This window comes from Marmota marmota, unplaced genomic scaffold (assembly GCF_001458135.2).
Source record: "Marmota marmota marmota unplaced genomic scaffold, marMar, whole genome shotgun sequence".
Lineage (NCBI taxonomy): Eukaryota > Metazoa > Chordata > Mammalia > Rodentia > Sciuridae > Marmota > Marmota marmota.
This window is the reverse complement of record NW_026000164.1, coordinates 2,948,460-2,967,217: the sequence shown is the minus strand read 5'-3', so window position 1 is coordinate 2,967,217 and position 18,758 is coordinate 2,948,460. Positions and strand designations below refer to the sequence as shown.

At 54.4% G+C, this 18,758-nt stretch overlaps 2 protein-coding genes across 2 annotated transcripts in view; one reads left to right on the top strand and one right to left on the bottom strand.

Moving 5' to 3' along the window:
- Kcnh2 (potassium voltage-gated channel subfamily H member 2) overlaps positions 1-18,758 on the bottom strand; it is a 64,949-nt gene that overhangs the window by 45,346 nt on the left and 845 nt on the right. The window lies entirely within an intron of this gene.
- Positions 650-18,758, top strand: part of Nos3 (nitric oxide synthase 3) — a 19,814-nt gene continuing 1,705 nt past the window's right edge. Inside the window, exons 1-24 of the mRNA XM_015493678.2 lie at positions 650-856; positions 2,482-2,584; positions 2,982-3,130; positions 3,284-3,446; positions 4,643-4,734; positions 4,826-4,967; positions 5,125-5,264; positions 5,384-5,558; positions 6,019-6,120; positions 6,886-7,080; positions 7,192-7,265; positions 7,400-7,544; positions 7,778-7,882; positions 11,385-11,452; positions 11,850-11,966; positions 12,057-12,231; positions 14,454-14,586; positions 14,700-14,778; positions 14,890-15,077; positions 15,591-15,763; positions 16,063-16,273; positions 16,352-16,439; positions 17,400-17,521; positions 18,453-18,601. Coding sequence (XP_015349164.1) covers positions 693-856; positions 2,482-2,584; positions 2,982-3,130; positions 3,284-3,446; positions 4,643-4,734; positions 4,826-4,967; positions 5,125-5,264; positions 5,384-5,558; positions 6,019-6,120; positions 6,886-7,080; positions 7,192-7,265; positions 7,400-7,544; positions 7,778-7,882; positions 11,385-11,452; positions 11,850-11,966; positions 12,057-12,231; positions 14,454-14,586; positions 14,700-14,778; positions 14,890-15,077; positions 15,591-15,763; positions 16,063-16,273; positions 16,352-16,439; positions 17,400-17,521; positions 18,453-18,601 — 3,252 coding nt within the window. The 5' untranslated portion in view covers positions 650-692. The remainder of the gene's footprint in view (positions 857-2,481; positions 2,585-2,981; positions 3,131-3,283; positions 3,447-4,642; positions 4,735-4,825; positions 4,968-5,124; positions 5,265-5,383; positions 5,559-6,018; positions 6,121-6,885; positions 7,081-7,191; positions 7,266-7,399; positions 7,545-7,777; positions 7,883-11,384; positions 11,453-11,849; positions 11,967-12,056; positions 12,232-14,453; positions 14,587-14,699; positions 14,779-14,889; positions 15,078-15,590; positions 15,764-16,062; positions 16,274-16,351; positions 16,440-17,399; positions 17,522-18,452; positions 18,602-18,758) is intronic.

Genomic DNA, 18,758 nt, shown 5'->3' with positions numbered 1-18,758 from the left:
ACTAAACCACAGGGTGGGGGTGGAGGCCCTGGATAGCAACTTCCTGCCCTTTTGTATCCCCCACTTGAGTCATAGGGGGTGGGGGTTCCAGGAAATTAGGACTGAGAGAGGAAGGGATACCCTAATGCCAGCTGCAAGGACAAAGGGTCACTGCATCCCTGCTGGGCCTGCATACTCAAGAACCCCAAAAGACACGGAGGTGGTGCTAGGATCACCAAGATGGGGGGGGGGGGAAGAAGAGGGTCGAGGTTAGCCTGGGAGTCCCTGTGGTCACTAGGACTGTGGGACTTCATCATCCCTTCTATGGAGGCAGTGATCAAAGTCCCCGTCTTCTGGCCTGACACCTCCAAAGCATCTTCCTGACCTTCTGGTTGCTCCACCCCACCACTCCCCCCAGGCCTGCTCCTACACTCCAGCCCCAGGCCTCTGCTGGACACCTGGGTTCCCACTTATCAGCACAAGCCCTCATGGCGGAACCCAGGCGTCCGGCCTCCCACCCTGTGGGCCAGCGGGCGTGGAGCCGAGGCTTTAGAGCCTCCCAGCCGGCCTTGTTCCTGTCCCATTGTGTATGGGACAGGGGCGGGGCGAGGGCCAGCACCAGGGAGCCCCCCTCCCTTCAGCCCCCTCCCTGCTTCCTAAGGAAAAGGACAGGGCTCTGCTGGAGCGGGAGGCAGAGTTGACGTGCAGCCGACATGGGCAACTTGAAGAGCGTGGGCCAGGAGCCTGGGCCACCCTGCGGCCTGGGACTGGGGCTGGGCCTCGGGCTGTGCAGCAAACAGGGCCCAGCCTCTCCAGTATCAGAGCCCAGCCGAGCACCAGCATCCCCACCCTCACCCCCACCGGCACCAGACCACAGGTGAGAGACCGGAGCAGGTGGGCAGGAGGGTGTTGTGGAGGCCTAAAGCCCAGGGCTGGAAAAGGCTGAAGCCAGCAGCTCAGCCAGAAGGGTCAGGTCACCGACACAAAAGGTCAAGGCCATCAGTATAGACTATAGACAGGACAGGCAGAAAGAGACCAGGGTCAAGGTCTGAGGGTAGCAGGTGAACATGAGACTTAAAGGGGCCTGCTACAGAATTGGACCAGGGTTTAACGCCAAGAACTGTTTGGCTTCTAAAAAGTTACTTACCTCTCTGAGCCTGTATTTGTATAGGATGGGGACATGGTAGTACTTACCCCATCGGGTTGTAAGTTTCTAGCTCATGGCAAGCCTTCAACAAACAGAAGTGATGATTAAGCAATCATCACGCTTAACTGGACAAAACAGGAGCTGGGGAGGGGCATTCAAGGAAAGTAAGAGAGTGGGGTATCATGGAAGGAAGAGAGAGCTGAGCCAGGAGACTCAGGCCCTTGAGGTGGGGGCTGAAAAGGCAGGGTTAGGCCCTTTCTCTGCTCCAAGCCCCCTTCTAGTGGCTGCCAGCCCCAAACTGGACCCTGCAGCCCTAGCCCCAAGAAGAGTCCCTTCTGGAGCCAAAATCCCTGGAGAAGGAAGGACTGGGAGGCCCACTGGGGTGCTAGGCCAGGGCTGCGGCCCTGCAGCTCAGGCGCACCCCAGCCTGAGTCCCTCCCTTCCTCCCCTCGCTGGCTGGCGGCTCTGGAGGAAGTGATAAGGCCTCTGAGGCTTCCCTTCACACGAGGGCCACTGTCAGGAGGGGTGTGAGTGGAAGGAAAATCAGGGTTGAGGAATCCCTGCAGGGGCTTCCCTCAGCTCAGATGAGCACGGGCTCCAACCCCCTCAAGTAGGGCTTGTGACAACTTGAAGGATGGGACACTTGTCCTGGAATATTTTCTGTTGCTATACCGCACTCCCTGAGATCTAGTGGCGTATAAAGAGGTTTATTTTGCTCATGGTTCTGGAGGCTGGAAGGGCAAGAGCATGGCATGGGTATCTCACATGGCAGGGGGCTTCATGTGGCAAGACAACACAAGGGGGCACGTGTTCTTTTCACAACAAAGCCACTTCCGCTAAAACCCGTTCATCTATGACGGGATCACTCACTCACAAGGGCAGAGCCCCCTCGTGACATAATCACCTCTAAGGTCTCACCTCTCAACACTGCCATGGTGGGGACCAAGGTTCCAGTCCGTGAAATTACAGAGACATATTCAGACCATAGCAACAGCTCGCCTGCAAAAGAAGTAAGGCGGGCACTATACAGAAACGGGGACCCAGCCTGGAGGCCCAGGCCTGACTGAGCACCAGGAGGCCAGAGGCAGCAGGTAGGGGAAAAGCGCCACCTGCACACCTCCGCCAGGAGCCCTGACTTTTCCGAGCCTCCAGTGCCCTCTCTACGTAGGGGTGCAGTCACTACTTACCTCCTGAAGCCTTGTGCAGGGTAACAGAAAATGTCAGGAGGCAGACGGCCGGCAAGCCACAAATCAGTGGGATTAGCGGTGCTGTGGGAGGGATATCCAGGCTATCTGGGGGGGAGCCCCAAAAGAAACAAACTCCTTTCCTGTGATTCTGTCCCTGGCTCCCAACAGTCCCCCACTAACCAGGCCCCCGGAGGGACCCAAGTTCCCACGAGTGAAGAACTGGGAGATGGGCAGCATCACCTATGACACCCTCAGTGCCCAGGCCCAGCAGGTAAGGGGGGGCCCCCAGCACATCCTGGGGGCTGCGGGTGGGGGTATAGTTTTTGAGGCCTGGTCTCAGCTGCAGGCCAGAATAAGGAAACTCTGCCCTGCCTTGAATTAGCCCCTAGTCTCCAAAAAGTGGTGAGGACTGGAAAGAATCAGAGGAGCTGAGGGTCAGGCAGGGACTTTGTTGACTCTCAGTCCCTCGCCTTGACCCAAGCCCTGACTCAAGTATGCCCTAAACCCTTCCAACCTCACCCCCGTTTCCAGTCACTCCTGGCCCAGACCCACACCTCCCTGAACCCTCCCTCCCTCTGCCCCAAACTCCTGAACCAGTCCCTGCCACCCCACAACCAACCCTACAATCTGACTTGGGGACCTTTGTGCTCCCTGCTCCCCCTAACCAGGATGGGCCCTGCACCCCAAGACGCTGCCTGGGCTCCCTTGTATTTCCAAGGAAAGTACAGAGTCGACCCTCCCAGAGCCCTCCATCCACTGAGCAGCTGCTGGGTCAGGCCAGGGACTTCATCAACCAGTACTACAGCTCCATCAAGAGGTGAGACTTCCCTGACCTCACAGTGCCCCCTCGTCTCACTGAGGCCTCAGAAACCTCAGGATCACCCTCCCTACACTCCATTCCTTCATCGGATCTTCACACCAAAGGCTGAAGGCCTCCACTTCCTATGGCGTGCCCTCCCTTTCTCCCTAGGAGTGGCTCCCAGGCCCATGAGCAGCGGCTTCAGGAGGTGGAGGCTGAGGTGGCAGCCACGGGCACCTACCAGCTCCGGGAGAGTGAGCTGGTGTTCGGGGCCAAGCAAGCCTGGCGCAATGCTCCCCGCTGTGTGGGCCGGATCCAGTGGGGAAAGCTGCAGGTGTGGCCAGCTGGCGCATGCCCAGGATGAGCATGGGGAACAGAAAGGAGAGGGGAAGGTGTGGGTAGCCCCTGAGGCTTCCCTGGGGTGCCAGGCAGTAAGGGGGATTCTAACCACTGCCCTAGAGATGAAAAGTAAGGGGATGGGCCCACCCTCAGAGTCCCTAGGGAGCATCAGTCTGGTAGCTGACACCTGGTTAGCAGACCCTTGGCTGGGACAGGGATGAAAACTCTAAGCCCCACTGAGCATGTGAGGACAGCTGAGCAGGGACACCCTAGGTGGCTGTCAGAGGAACAAAAAGCAGCTTTTGGGAAAGGCCCCTAACTGGCTGTTTCTGCCAGGCAGGACTTGCTACCCAACCAGGCCCCTCCTCACACCCCCTGCTCCCTGCTGGCCCCCACACCCTCCTTCACACACACACACACACACACACACACACAGCTCAGAGCTAGCCTGGGCTGCTGGAACAGCCTGGGACCGTAGCACTAGAGAAGCAAGGGACTCAAAGGGAACTAAATCCGTGACCTTGGCCTCCTTGGCTATAAGTGGCCATCAAAGAATGTGGAATGAAATCACAGACTCAGCAAATCCCAAAGGCGCCTCCAATAAAATAAGAACTATCCCAACCCTCACCCAACCTCTAAATTATTCAAAGCTTTAGCTCAACTTATACCCAAAGTTTCCATAATAGTCCCCACTCCTTGCTGTATTGCTGTGTCCTTCCTTTGGCCCCAGGCCAGCTCCTGCCAACCGCTGTCCCTGTCAAAAGTTTCTTCCTCCCTCAGACAGGAATAAGACCTCCCAGCCTCTTCCTGAGGCCTCCACTCTGCCAGTCAAAAGGACTCCTAGTGTCAGACTGTCAGCCCCAGAGGCCACCTAGTACAGCCACCCCTCCCAGTATCACTGTGCTCAAGGAGTAAGAAGACTGACCAGGGTCACCTGCCCTTGCAGCTAAAGTCAGCTACTAGAGGGAGGAGAGACTCGCCCCAAGAGATCAGAGCAGGCTATGCAAGGTGTGCAGGGGTGCAGGGCAGGAAGGGGTCATCATAGATACAAATAGAGAGGATGGATTAAGTGGACATGGAGTGGTTCCCCTAGCCCCTGCCTCCTTCCCAGAGAGCCACGCACAAGTTCCCACTGGGCTGGCACTCAAGAGCCCTCTCTTTTTGCCTTTCCCCCTGCCTTGGTGGGCCCAGGTGTTTGATGCCCGAGATTGTAGGTCTGCACAGGAAATGTTCACCTACATCTGCAATCACATCAAGTACGCCACCAACAAGGGCAACATCCGGTGAGTGTCCTCCTCCCCACTGTGTCAGGCCCCAGCCCACACTGGGCGGCAGGGAAGGAGGGGTTCTGACCAGCTCTCTTCCCCACATTAGCTCAGCCATCACAGTGTTCCCCCAGCGCTCCCCAGGCCGCGGGGACTTCCGAATCTGGAACAGCCAGCTAGTGCGTTATGCTGGCTACAGGCAGCAGGATGGCTCTGTGCGGGGGGACCCTGCCAACGTGGAGATCACCGAGGTGGGCACTGAGGCAAGAATGGGATATGACAAAGAAGAGGGTACTGCTGGGCAAGGACATCCAGCCAGTGAGGGATTCTTGAAGTGAAGGACGGAAGTGACTAATGGAGAGGACCTGGAGAGGGCCCCTGGGACCCACTTCTGCCCATTCCACACAGCTCTGCATCCAGCATGGCTGGACCCCAGGAAACAGTCGCTTTGATGTGCTACCCTTGCTGCTCCAGGCCCCTGATGAGCCCCCAGAACTCTTCACTCTGCCCCCCGAGCTGGTCCTCGAGGTGCCCCTAGAGCACCCCACGTGAGCATGAAAGGGACAGGGTGGGGTGGTAAGGCCATCTCCGAGCCTCTAGAGGAGAGGCTGCAGGGAGCCCCTGGCAAAGGCTCTGTGGGGGGCTGATCCAAGCCTGACACCCCCAGGCTGGAGTGGTTCGCAGCCCTAGGCCTGCGCTGGTACGCTCTTCCTGCGGTGTCCAACATGCTACTGGAGATAGGAGGACTGGAGTTTCCCGCGGCCCCTTTCAGCGGCTGGTACATGAGCTCTGAGATCGGCATGAGGAACCTCTGTGACCCTCACCGCTATAACATTCTGGAGGTGAGGGCCACTGGTGAAGAGGGGGTGTGGAGCTGCATGCCCTACCCTCAGAAGGCCAACCTGAGAATCTGAGCTCCATCAGGTCTAAGGACACGGGTTTTAGAAACACCAAAGCCAAGGCAAAGGGGCACGTGTGTGTGTGTGTGTGTGTGTGTGTGTTTCCAGAGCTAGAATCTACAGTTCTATAGCTTTCATCAGATTTTCTCAAGCGAGGCCTTAAAAGATTAAGACCCATTTCAGAGTTAAGGCCCAGGACTGCCTGGGAAGTGACTGGCACAAGGCCTCTCTTCTCTGTGGTGACTTTGCAGGCAAAAACCTGAGCTAGACCACACTGAGCAGCTGAGCCCCCCAAGGCCTACTCCTACCTCTCACTTCTTTCACCCACAAGTTTGAGGTGAGCTACTCTCTATCCACTACCCACTGCCTGTGTCCCAACCAATGCCACGCTCCCCTGCTTCAGGATGTGGCCGTCTGCATGGACCTGGATACCCGCACCACGTCATCCCTCTGGAAAGACAAGGCAGCAGTGGAAATTAACGTGGCTGTGCTGCACAGTTACCAGGTACGCGGGCTCACACTGGCCAGGAAGGCAAAGGGCCAGGGGTGCAGCAGGTAGAAAAGAGAGAGGCACCTAGAAACTGGGGCAGAACTTGGATGGTGGACGTTCCATAGTCCATGTACCATGGGGCACACTGGACCTGCAGCTATGGCCACAGTTATTCCAGATGCTACAGTATGGGGGCCTGGTGCATGCTGGGAACCTCGTTCAGCAATTCTATCCCGGCGGCATATTGTGGGATCCACTGAGGATCAGGATGGAGGGCATTCTAGGTGTAGTACATGCTGAGATGAGTAGTTGGAGGAATCTGGTGCCTGCCAACTACTTCTACGAGGTTTCTCAAGAGTGAAGGATAGCTGGGCATGTGGCGCACACCTATAACCCCAGCGACTTGGGAGGCGGGGGCTGGAGGATCACAAGTTCAGAGTCAGCCTCAGCAATTTAGCAAGGACTTGTCTCAAAATAAAAAAAGGCTGGGAGTGTTGCTTAGTGGTTAAGCGCCCCTGAGTTCAATCCCTGGTACCAAAAAAGAGTTAAGGATATTTTGGTTTGGGGGCAAGGTTTACAGATACTGGAGATTAGGATTGCTACCCATGTCGAACTTGGAACATGACCATGCAAGCTACAACCTGGAGGTGACACTGTGGTTTGAGGGGACACAGTATATGCTAGGTTAGTGTAGGGTGGGGTGACAAACGTAATAGAAGTAGAAGGGATGGGGTCAACAAGCCGCCTCTGAGCCCAGCCTCTCTCCTCTCCCCACCTCAGCTGGCCAAAGTGACCATTGTGGACCACCATGCGGCCACAGCCTCCTTCATGAAGCACCTGGAGAACGAGCAGAAGGCCAGGGGCGGGTGCCCTGCCGACTGGGCCTGGATCGTGCCCCCCATCTCAGGCAGCCTCACTCCTGTCTTCCACCAAGAGATGGTCAACTATTTCTTATCCCCTGCCTTCCGCTACCAGGTGCCCACCCCAGCTGGCTCCTGCCCCCCTGGGCCCAGCGCTAAGCAAGCAGCTTAGGAACTGCTGACCTTTTATGTTCTTTGCCCCCCCCCACCCCGCCACTTCCTGCAGCCAGATCCCTGGAAGGGGAGTGCAGCCAAGGGCACTGGCATCACCAGAAAGAAGACCTTCAAGGAGGTGGCCAAGTGAGTTCCCTAGAAGTGCTCCCCTCGCCCTCACTCCTGGGGGATCCAACCCAGCAGTGGCACCCAGGCCCTTGCTCTGATGGGGTCTGGACCCCTCCTGCCCCGGGAGGCCCTCACCTCACTCTCGCCTGCAGTGCGGTGAAGATCTCTGCCTCGCTCATGGGCACGGTGATGGCGAAGCGTGTGAAGGCAACCATCCTGTATGGCTCCGAGACCGGCCGGGCCCAGAGCTATGCACAGCAGCTGGGGAGGCTCTTCCGGAAGGCGTTTGACCCCCGGGTAGGACTAAGCCCAGGGGCAGGGAGCTGGCAGGGGAATGGGGCGGGCCTCTGTCAGCACCTTCAGAGGTGCCCTGAAGGACAGGAGAGGGTCAAATTTAAGACTCACAAGGAACCCCAGCATACACAAGGACTCAGGGATCAAGTCAGGACCTGAATCTCACCCTGCCAAGGAGGGTGAGGGGAAGGGGCAACAGGGCCAAGCCCCCAGGACGTTGGTCTTCTCACCCACAGGTCCTGTGCATGGATGAATATGACGTGGTGTCCCTGGAGCACGAGACCCTGGTGTTGGTGGTGACCAGCACATTTGGGAATGGAGATCCCCCAGAGAATGGAGAGGTGAGGCCTTCCGGAAAGGGGGCAAAGAGGGCTGCTGGGAATGAGGAGAGAGTCTAAATTGGAGAGGCTGGACACACACCCCTGGAAGGAAAGTGGAGATGCCAAGGGAGCCCCCACGTGGGAGAATGAGATGTGGACCTGCCAAGGTGCACAAGCCACACCCCAGCTCTGCGCACACACTGCCTGTGTCCCCAGGTCATCTCCACTGTTAGTGCAAGTTTTTAATACAAGAAAGGCACTTCCTAGCTTACCGAAGAGGACAGACTGCTCCTGGGGTTTTTATTGTTGTTGTTTTGGGGGAGAGGTAGTTTGCTGGGTTTTCTTTCTTTCTTTTTTTCTCTTTTGGCACTGGGGATTGAACCCAGAGTTACTTTACCACTGAGCTACATTCTCAGCCCTTTTTCTTTTTTGAGGCTCACTAAGTTCCGTAGGGCCTCGCTAAATTGCTAAGGCTGGCCTCGAACTTGCGATGCCCCTGCCTCAGCCTCCCAAGTCAGTAGGATTACAGGGGTGTGCCACTGTGTGCTCCTGGGTATTGACAAATGGAAAAACAAAAAACAAATATACTCCACTGAATTCCCTGCTTTAGCTTTTCCTTTCCTTCTTTACTTAACAGAAAGAAATAGTGCTTTAGACCCCAACATAGACTAGATAACTTTACTTGCTCAACAGTACCACCAATGAACGTCTTGTTGCTAACCATTATTTTCTCAGTGTATGAATTTCTGAGCTGGCCAAGCTAAAGGCATTTCCTCTCCCAGGAGTAATGCCTCTTTAGCACTAAGTACCACCTCTAGACCCAGAATCCCCTACAGCAGGCTTGACTGCAGACAGAAGCCTTCTTCCTCTTCCTTCCTGTCCATATGAGCCCACATTCTGGTCTGTCTTTTAAAAAAGATCTCAGTGTCTTCTCAGGATCTGGCGGGGCCTCCTGGCTACATCATGACATGGCAGAAGGCATCCCATGGACAGAGCTCAATTTTATAACAAAGCCACTCCCAGTACAACCCATTAATCCAGAGTGGACCACTCCATTCCTGAAGGCAGAGCCTGCATGACTCAACACTTCCCAAAGGTCCCATCTCCAAATGACTTTGGGGACTAAATTCCCAACACACAAATTCTAGGGACAAACTTTCAAAGCATAAGCAACACCATAAACTGACTTATTTCAGCATAAAAGTAGTAAATAAAACCATGTGGCCCACAGTTCTAATAAGATATAGAACACTTCCATCATCCTAAAAGTTCTCTCATCGACTCCTCCAAGTCAGTCTCCTTCCCCATCCACCTCCCTACCATAGTTGCCATTCCTGGCATAACAGATTGGTGTCACCTGCTCCCCAATGCCATACAATGGACGCACACAGTACCATGGCTTCTGTCACTTGGCCTGTTTGTGAGATTCACCCATGTTGTTACATGACTCAGTCCTGTGTTCCCGTCGCCCGATGAGTGGTGTTCACCATGGGAATATCCTGGCGTGTTTAACATTCTTCTGCTGAATGTTAAACACTGGGATATGTTAGACACTGGGCTCTTTCCAGTTTGGGGCGATTATGAATCAAGCTGTTAAGAACATTTTTGTACCAGGCTTTTGTGGGCTTATGTTTTCATTTCTCTTGGATAAATATCCAGGAGTGGAATTGTTGGGCCATACCATAGACCTAAACTTTTTCCCTTTTTATTTTTATTTTTTTGTAACTGCTAACTGGTCAGCTTGAATTGCACTCTTAAGATTTATGCATTTTCTTTGAGGGGCCAGGCACATTGGCGCATGCCTGTATCCCAGCGGCTCAGGAGGTTGAAACTAGGGGATCGCGGGTTCAAAGCCAGCCTCAGCAAAAGTGAGGCACTAAGCAACTCAATGAGACCCTGTCTCTAAATAAAATACAAAATAGGACTGGAGATGTGGTTCAGTGGCCGAGTGCCCCTGAGTTCAATCCCTAGTGTCCCCCCTAAAAAAAAGATTTATGCATTTCAATATTACCCCAAATTTTTAAGGGAGCAAATATAGTAATAAACCCCTCAGAAAATGGGGTGATTCACTAATGATATAGGAACAAGAATACTTATAGCAGCATTGCTCATAACACCCCACACTGGAAACAATTCAAACAATAATCAGCGATAGACTGGATCAACAAATTGTTCCATCATTAACCGTGAACAAATTGCAACACACACAATACAGATAAATCTCAAAACATGCATGAAAGAAGCCAGACACAAAAGAATCAATACTGTAGGATTCATTTTGTATAAAATTCAGAAAAAGGCCACACTAATCCATAGTGTTAGAAACCAAGAGATTGAGGCCAGGTGTAATGGCGCATGTCAATGATCCCAGAGGCTCAGGAGGCTGAGACAGGAAGATCGCGAGTTCAAAGCCAGCTTCAGCAATGGCAAGGTGCTAAATAACTCAGTGAGACCCTGTCTCTAAATAAAAAATACAAAAATAGGGCTGGAGATGTGGCTCAGTGATTGAGTGTCCCTGAGTTCCATTCCCAGTACCAAAAAAAAAAAAAAAATCAGGAAATTGATTGATCACCCCAAGTTGGAGACAAGAAGTTGAATTCTGGGATGCTGGTAATGGTTCTTGAGATGCCAATTATACGGGTTTGTTCTGTGAAAATCCTTACAACTATACGTTTACTATAAGTGTGCTTCCCCCCACTCCAGGGTGTCACACACGCTAGGAAAGTGCTCTACCATTGGGCTACACCTCCAGCATCCCCTCCCCACCCTTTTTTTTTTTTTTTAATTTTGAGACAGGGTCTCACTAACTTGCTAAGGCTGGTCTTCAACTTCTAGCCCTCCTGCCTCAGCCTCCCCAGTCTCTGGGATTACAGGCATGTACCACCTTGCCCAGCTAGGCTAAGTATATTAAATATATTTTCCATTTATAATATTTTCAATCTTACATTATTTCAGCTTACCTCCTGATAACCCCAAGGAGCATATACACATTTTTGAAGGGCTAGAAATGTTCTACCTGTCAACGGTGTCTCTCCCATGGAGGTTACGATAGATAAGGATGGTCTTTCTCTTATATTACTTTACATAGTTGTGTAAAAGTAGACTTTTTCAAAAAGTCAACCCTCTTCTGAAATTTTCAAAACAAAAACTAGAAGTTATTAGTAAAGAATATTAGGGGCTGGGGTTGTGGCTCAGAGGTAGAGCGCTCGCCTAGCACTTCAAGGCCCTGGGTTCGATCCTCAGCACCACATATAAATGAATAAATAAATTTAAAAAAAAATAGAAGATCTTAAAAAAAAAAAAAAGAATATTAAAGATAGGGCTGGGATTGTGGCTCAGCGGTAGAGCACTCGCCCAGCACGTGCAAGGCCCTGAGTTCGATCTTCAGCACCACATAAAAATAAATAAAGATATTGTATCCAACTACAACAACAAAAAGAATATTAAAGATCAACCAAGTACAGTTTCACATTTTCGTGGAGTGTGAAATGCATATCCATGATATGAATGCTTCCTTGGGCAGAGTTTCGCAGCAGCCCTGATGGAGATGTCCGGCCCCTACAACAGCTCCCCTCGGCCAGAGCAGCACAAGTGAGTGGGCAGATAGCTGGGGGGAGGGGAGGGAGCGGGAGGCATCTGAAGACACCAAAGGAAAGGATCCACCCCCACCCCATGCCTCAAGTCCTTCCCCAAAAGCCTTGTAGACAGAAGCCAGGAGGCCTGAACATCATCCCAGCCCCAGAGGTCTTCCCTCCCCAGGGGCCCACCCACTCCCAGGCCCAAGCCTCTGAGAGGCTGACAGTCCTGCAGTCTCCTTCAGAGGGAGGTGGAGCCAGAACAGACCCTGGTCCTGGCTGCCCCTCAGTTCCTCCCAAGGGCAGGTCCCTTCCTATCGCAGAGATGAAACCCTGAAGTTGTCCCCAGGCTAGGCCTGGGCCTGGGCTGCCTCCCCAGTTCCCTGATATCCTTGTCTCTGTCTTCTTGCCAGGAGTTACAAAATCCGCTTCAACAGTGTCTCCTGCTCAGACCCCCTCGTGTCCTCCTGGCGGCGGAAGAGGAAGGAGTCTAGCAACACAGACAGCGCAGGGGCCCTGGGCACCCTCAGGTTGGGGTCCTCACCAAAAGGGGTGTGCAGGGATTGAGGGCAGACATGGGCTGGTACAGACGGCTCCAACAATGGCTCCCTGCACCCCAGGTTCTGTGTGTTCGGGCTGGGCTCCAGGGCATACCCCCACTTCTGTGCCTTTGCTCGGGCGGTGGACACGAGGCTGGAGGAGCTGGGTGGGGAACGGCTACTGCAGCTGGGCCAGGGCGACGAGTTGTGTGGCCAGGAGGAGGCCTTCCGCGGCTGGGCCCAGGCTGCCTTCCAGGTGAGCCCTTAGGCACCCCAGTGTCTGATCCTGTCCAGCCCCCGATTCTCATCCTCACCACCCTGGGGCCACTCTCCTCTATTCCTTCAGTGCTGAGACCTTCGATGTTGCAGCTAGAGGCTTACCACATCCCTGATTTTTGTCTCTTTTCCTACCCCTTTCTGTTCCTTCTCAAATCCACTCTCATTTTGCCACTGCACAGCCAACATATCTGGGCTCAGACCTGAGTCGTGGACAATGTGCCCTAACAGGAGGTGTCACACCCAGGCAGAAGCTTAGACAAAAGGGAACAGGCAGGGCCTGGCAGGAGGGTGGTCAGTCAGGCCCAGGCTGGGCCCCATGAGTACACACACAGTGTGTGCAGGGTAGGCCCCCTGCCAGTGGTGGGCTGCATACCGGGAAAGAGATCGAATTGAGAGGGTCAGGCAGAGGCAAGACTAACACTAAGAGCAGCCTGGGATCTTTAGGAAGTTGGAGGCCAGGTAGGTGTCAGGCAGTGCCTGGCTAGGAGAGGTGATCCTGGCCAGGGCAGGGTCCCAAGAACTGTGACGTTTAAGCCTGGGCTTCCTCAGCAGGCAGTGATCTCCACCTGGGGATTATGCCTGGAGCTGAACAGGGGCTCTTTCTCCTCATTGCTGACACTGTTCTGTGTAGGGCCGCTGCCCCCAGATCCCATCCATCTGGAGCCCACAGCCTGAGTTCAGCAGGTTTGCATCCAGAGCCAGGAGGAAGGCCACCTCAGAGGGGCTGGGCTGGTGGGAAGGGTGCCCGAGAGGTGGAAGATTTCCTGGGGAGGGGAAGGCCAATCCAGAGAAGCAGGCCCAGCTTGGGAAGGAGGGAATAGAAAATAAGACTTAAAGAGAAAAAAGGGGCCACTGAAAGTTCTGGAGCAGGACACCACCACAACGTTTTGGTTTTGGTTTGCATTTTGTTTCTTTTTTTTTTTTTTTTTTTTTTTTTTTTTTATTTATTTATTTTTAAGTTTTCGGCAGACACAACATCTTTGTTTGTATGTGGTGCTGAGGATCGAACCCGGGCCGCACGCATGCCAGGCAAGCACGCTACCGCTTGAGCCACATCCCCAGCCCTGCATTTTGTTTCTTTGCAGTACTGGGGGTTGAACCCAGGGGCACTCTAGCACTGAGTACCATCCTGGCCCTTTCTATTATTTTAACACAGAGTCTTGCTAAGTTGTCCAGTGCTAGTCCAGGCTGGCCTAGAACTTTCGATCCTCCTGTCTCGACCTCCCAAGTAGCACATGTGAAGTTTCAGGAATATGACTTTAATGGAGGGGAACCAGTTAGTGCATCCAAGAGGCAGGAAGACTGGCCTTACTGGGGTGGTAGCAGTGGGGATAGGAAGGAAGGGAGGGGCTGGGGAAGGAAGGAAGGAAGAGATATAAGACTATGTGCATCAAAAAAGAAACAGTAACAGGACCTGGTGATATGGGCCTTAGCCAGCCATGGACAAGCCCTGGAACTCAGGCCTGGGATGTCCAAGCTGCTCACTGGACTTGTTCCTGGCCAGAAACAGATACCAAGGCATGCACCCCCAACCCAGCTCCATAGGAAGATGGCATTTACTATCTGCATGTGTCGTGCTAAAGGCTTTACATAAAGTATTTCATCTAAACTTCACCAGAACTCAATGAGTTGGCAAGATGGGGAAATGAGGCATGAAAAATGTAAGGAGTCAGAATTTGAATGCAGGTCTGAGTGCACAGCTGCCTTTACTGAGCTGCTCCCTGAGAGACAGGGCAATCCCTTATAAGACAAGTGAGGGGCTGGGGATGTGGCTCAAGTGGTAGCACGCTCGTCTGGCATGCGTGCGGCCCGGGTTCGATCCTCAGCACCACATACCAACAAAGATGTTGTGTCTGCCAATAACTAAAAAAATAAATAAATAAATATGTTTAAAAAAAAAAAAAAAAGACAAGTGAGACAAGTAGTCAAAGGAGTCGTCTGCAGGTCCCCAGAGCAGCAGCCAAGCCATGAGTTGGAGAACAAGGTACTGTGAAGTGAGCACAGGCCTCTCTTCATCCTCCCTCCTGCTCCTGGGGCTGCCCTGGCCCCTGCAGCTGGCCACCCCAAATGACAGGAGACTGCTGTGTATCCCACAGGCCCAGTGCACACCCATGTCACACCCTCTCACCAGGGAGTGGCTCCTCACTAGGGCCACTCCCTGGTGGCAGGAGGTCCTCAGCCCTTCTACTCATCCCTCAGGCCTCCTGTGAGACCTTCTGTGTGGGGGAGGATGCCAAGGCAGCGGCCCAGGATATATTCAGCCCCAAGCGCAGCTGGAAGCGTCAGCGGTACCGGCTGAGTGCCCAGGCTGAGGGCCTGCAGCTGCTGCCAGGTTCGGCCTGCATGCTGGATCTTTGCTGTCCCCAGGGTGGGGGGCTGGGGGGCAGCACTCACTCTCCCAGGGGCTCAGGCTCAGCCTCTCATTTGCTTCCTCCCCACCTTCAGGCCTGATCCATGTGCACAGGCGGAAAATGTTCCAGGCCACAGTCCTCTCAGTGGAAAACCTGCAAAGCAGCAGATCCACGTGAGGAAGATGGTTCACCCTCCCCCTGCCCACTGCAGCCTCCTCCTCCCAAACTCCATCCCCACCCTGCCCTTCTCTGACCCTCTATAACTGCCAACTCCCCACCTGCAGCCGGGCCACCATCCTGGTGCGCCTTGACACTGGAGGCCAGGAGGGGCTGCAGTACCAGCCTGGGGACCATATAGGTGTGTGCCCACCCAACCGGCCTGGCCTCGTAGAGGCGCTATTGAGCCGCGTGGAGGACCCGCCACCACCCAGCGAGCCTGTGGCAGTGGAGCAGCTGGAGAAGGGCAGCCCTGGTAAGGGTTCCATCTGCGCAAGAAACTGAGAGCCTGCTCCACTCCCCTGGCCCAGTGGCCCCTTGAGGTCTGCCCTGCAGGGCTGCCACCTCCCTTCACTGCTTGGCACTAGCTTGAAGCTAGGTGTGCCACCCCTGCCAGGCTGGCCTTGTTGCTGCATGGTCCACACAAAGCATGGTTCTGGTCTCAGAACCTGCCCCCCAACGTGACCCCAAAAGACTTTCCCCTGCTCTGGGCTCCTCCTAGAGCCTCCCCAACTTGCTCCATAGCTAGTGTATCTTCTACCAAATCAGCGACTAGAGTTAAGATAAATCTTAACAGGGGTTAGGGGTATGGAAGCCCAGACAAATACACTGAGGGTGCCCAGACAGGCCCAGATAAGCCCACACTACTGTTCGAGGGCAGATTTCCGAATAAAACACAGTGAGTCAATCCCCCCAAAGCTAACTTGAGCCCAGATAGTGCAGTGTGAGCTGGGCCCCTTCCTCAGAGCTCCCTGTGCACCGACCCTAGGTGGCCCTCCCCCGAGCTGGGTGCGGGACCCCCGGCTGCCCCCGTGCACGCTGCGCCAGGCTCTCACCTACTTCCTGGACATCACTTCTCCACCCAGCCCTCGCCTCCTTCGATTGCTCAGCACTCTAGCCGAAGAGTCCAGCGAACAGCAGGAACTGGAGGCCCTCAGCCAGGTGGGGGCCAGCCCACAGGGAGCAGGGATAGAGAGAAGCATGAGCCGGGGGTACCCAGTGTCAGGAAGTCCTCACGCAAGGTTCTGCCTGGACTTTCTTCTCCTGGCCAATCTGTCCTGGTGCTTTAAGACCCAGCTTCAGTCTGACTGATGCATCTTTGGATGCCCAAGATTGTAAAGAGATGTTGGTTGGCCTGAACTGAGGGAGGAACCCAAGGAGGTTCAGCAGGGAGGGCTCAAAAAGGGAGGTCACCAAGCAGGGCTATGGGGCACCCAGTCCACCACATGCCGCTCTGCCAGGACCCCCGGCGCTATGAAGAGTGGAAGTGGTTCCGCTGTCCCACACTGCTGGAGGTCTTGGAGCAGTTCCCATCAGTGGCACTGCCTGCGCCCCTGCTCCTCACCCAGCTGCCCCTGCTCCAGCCCCGGTACTACTCCGTCAGCTCAGCACCCAGCACCCACCCAGGAGAGATCCACCTCACCGTAGCTGTGTTGGCATACAGGACCCAGGGTAAGGACAGGAGCAGGAACAGGTCCCTCAGTGGAACCAGGACAGGCCCCTTACTGGCCTCTCTTCCCCACCCACTAGATGGGCTGGGCCCCTTACATTATGGAGTCTGCTCCACATGGCTGAGCCAACTCAAGGCTGGAGACCTCGTGCCTTGCTTCATCAGAGGGTAAGTGAAAACTACAGGATGGGGAGGGGCATCAAGTAAAGAGAATGTCCAGTCAGGGATAGAGAAAGTGCCACATGATTGGCTGGGGACAGATGGGGAATCAGTGGGGGAGGTCACGGAGGGTCAGGTGGTAACTCTGGTGAGGAGTGTTACTGCATAACAGACCAAGGACAGGGTATCATCAGGCCACTTGAGAATGGTGGCTAAGTTTTGGACTTCACTAATTTGGACTCAGGGTCCTGCCTTAAAACTACGATTTCCAGAGACACAGCAGGATTAGGCCAGCCAGTTGTCACTTAGTGAAACATGGCTTCCACAGGCCTCTGTCCTTGGGCACAATTGTGTTGGAAGACATGGCACATGGGACTGTGGTCCCCAAGACCCCACTCAACCCAGAAAGGACTACCTAGGGTAAAGACCACCCTCAGCCAGAGTGCTGAGGAGTGAAAGATCTCAGGAGCCCTTTCCTCCTGCTGCGTTCCTATCTGACCCTTTCCAGAAGCTAGGAGCCAAATCTCCTTGTGACTGTGTTCTCAGCACCCAGTAGGCCCAGGGAGCCAAACCCACCCAGGAATCCACTCAACTCAATATAAACCAAATTTCAACATGATGGCTTTTAAATACTCAATGAGCTTCCCTTTAATCAAAAGTCTGTTTGTCCTTCCACATATTTTCCGAAACCCCTAAGTTGAGTCATTTAAGTACCCTCCAGTCCAAACTAAACTAAATTTCCTCTAACCCAATCCCTTAGAAGCTACAGCCCCAGGGAGTTTCTGCCTGTGGGCAGAGTTTTTTAAATAAACACATCCCACTAACTGATCCAGAGACGACTCCAGGGACTCTACAGGTATAACTCCTTTACCATTGGACCCTGGGTTCTTCTGTCTGCACCACCTGCCTGAGGTTGGTAAGAACTGGGGCCCGGGGAGGAAGGGGGCCTGATGGAGTCTCTCTGGCCAGGGCTCCCTCCTTCCGGCTACCACCTGATCCCAGTCTGCCCTGCATCCTGGTGGGCCCAGGCACTGGCATTGCCCCCTTCAGGGGATTCTGGCAGGAGCGGCTTCACGACATTGAGAGCAAAGGTGAGGCTGGGGCTGCGGGGACTGACTGGAAGGCAGGAGGAGTCACACATTCTAGGGACAAAGGGGTGGGGCTGGAAAGCAGGAAGCAGGTAGGAAAGAGTGCAAGAAACTGGGGCCAAAGGTGAAGGGAAATTTATTAGAACAAGGCTGGGGTTGGGAGGTGCCTGGCGGTGAGGCTGGGCCTTGTTTGTCGGGCTCCCTGGTACATACTAGGTGCAGAATTGAATTAAGAAGGAAGGCAAGCTGGGTGTGGTGGCGCATGCCTGTAATCCCAGAGGCTCAAGAGGCTGGGGCAGGAGGATCACAAGTTCAAAGCCAGAGTCATGGGAAGACTAATTTGGTGACAGCACAAATGGCTAAGAGTGACTGTGGCTGAGTGTCTCAAAGCCTNGAGGATGTGGCTCAGTGGTTGAGTGCCCCAGTACCAAAAAAAAAAAAAAAAAGCAAAAGAAGAAGAAGAAAGAAGGGATGGGCTGAGACCCAAAAGGCAAAAGAAGGTCCCAGGTAGATTCTGGGCTGTGCCAGAGCTCACCTAGGTGTGGCTCGCCTAAGGAAGTGACAGGGTGTTTAGGTTGGGCATGGGGTGTCAATCAAAAGGGGGCTGTGACTCAGAAGAAGGTTGAAGGAGTGGGAGAATGTGTGAATCTGCGATGTCACAACGCAAAGGGCATGGAGTTTCCAGTCAGAAGACCCAGTTCTAGACTGGCTTCACCACTGGCCAGCCACCTGAGATCGGTTTCCTTCTCGGTAAAGAGACTTCAAGGTCTCTATGAAAGCGTCACGTATTGCCCTAGAGGTCAAACAGCCAGGAAAGTGGTTGCTTTCGACATAAATGCTGGGCTGTCAGTCTGGGCGAAGGTGGCCAATGAATGGGGCGGTGTCGCTAGGGCTGCACCCAAATAGGGCCCCTCCCAAGCCGTGTTGCTCGTAGGACTGCAGCCCGCCCCCATGACTCTGGTATTCGGCTGCCGATGCTCGCAACTCGACCATCTCTACCGCGACGAGGTGCAAGACGCCCAGCAGCGCGGGGTGTTTGGCCGCGTCCTCACCGCCTTCTCCCGGGAACCCGACAGCCCCAAGGTGCGGGACCCCGAGGGCGCGGGGGCTACCTGAAGCCTGGCAGAGGGAAGGGTAGTGAGTGCGCTCGGGTAGGCACGCGGTCCCAGGCCCCGCCCCCTCAACCACTCGGCCCCACCCATGCCCACCTCCGCCCTAGACCTCGCCCCGGGAGCGGAGG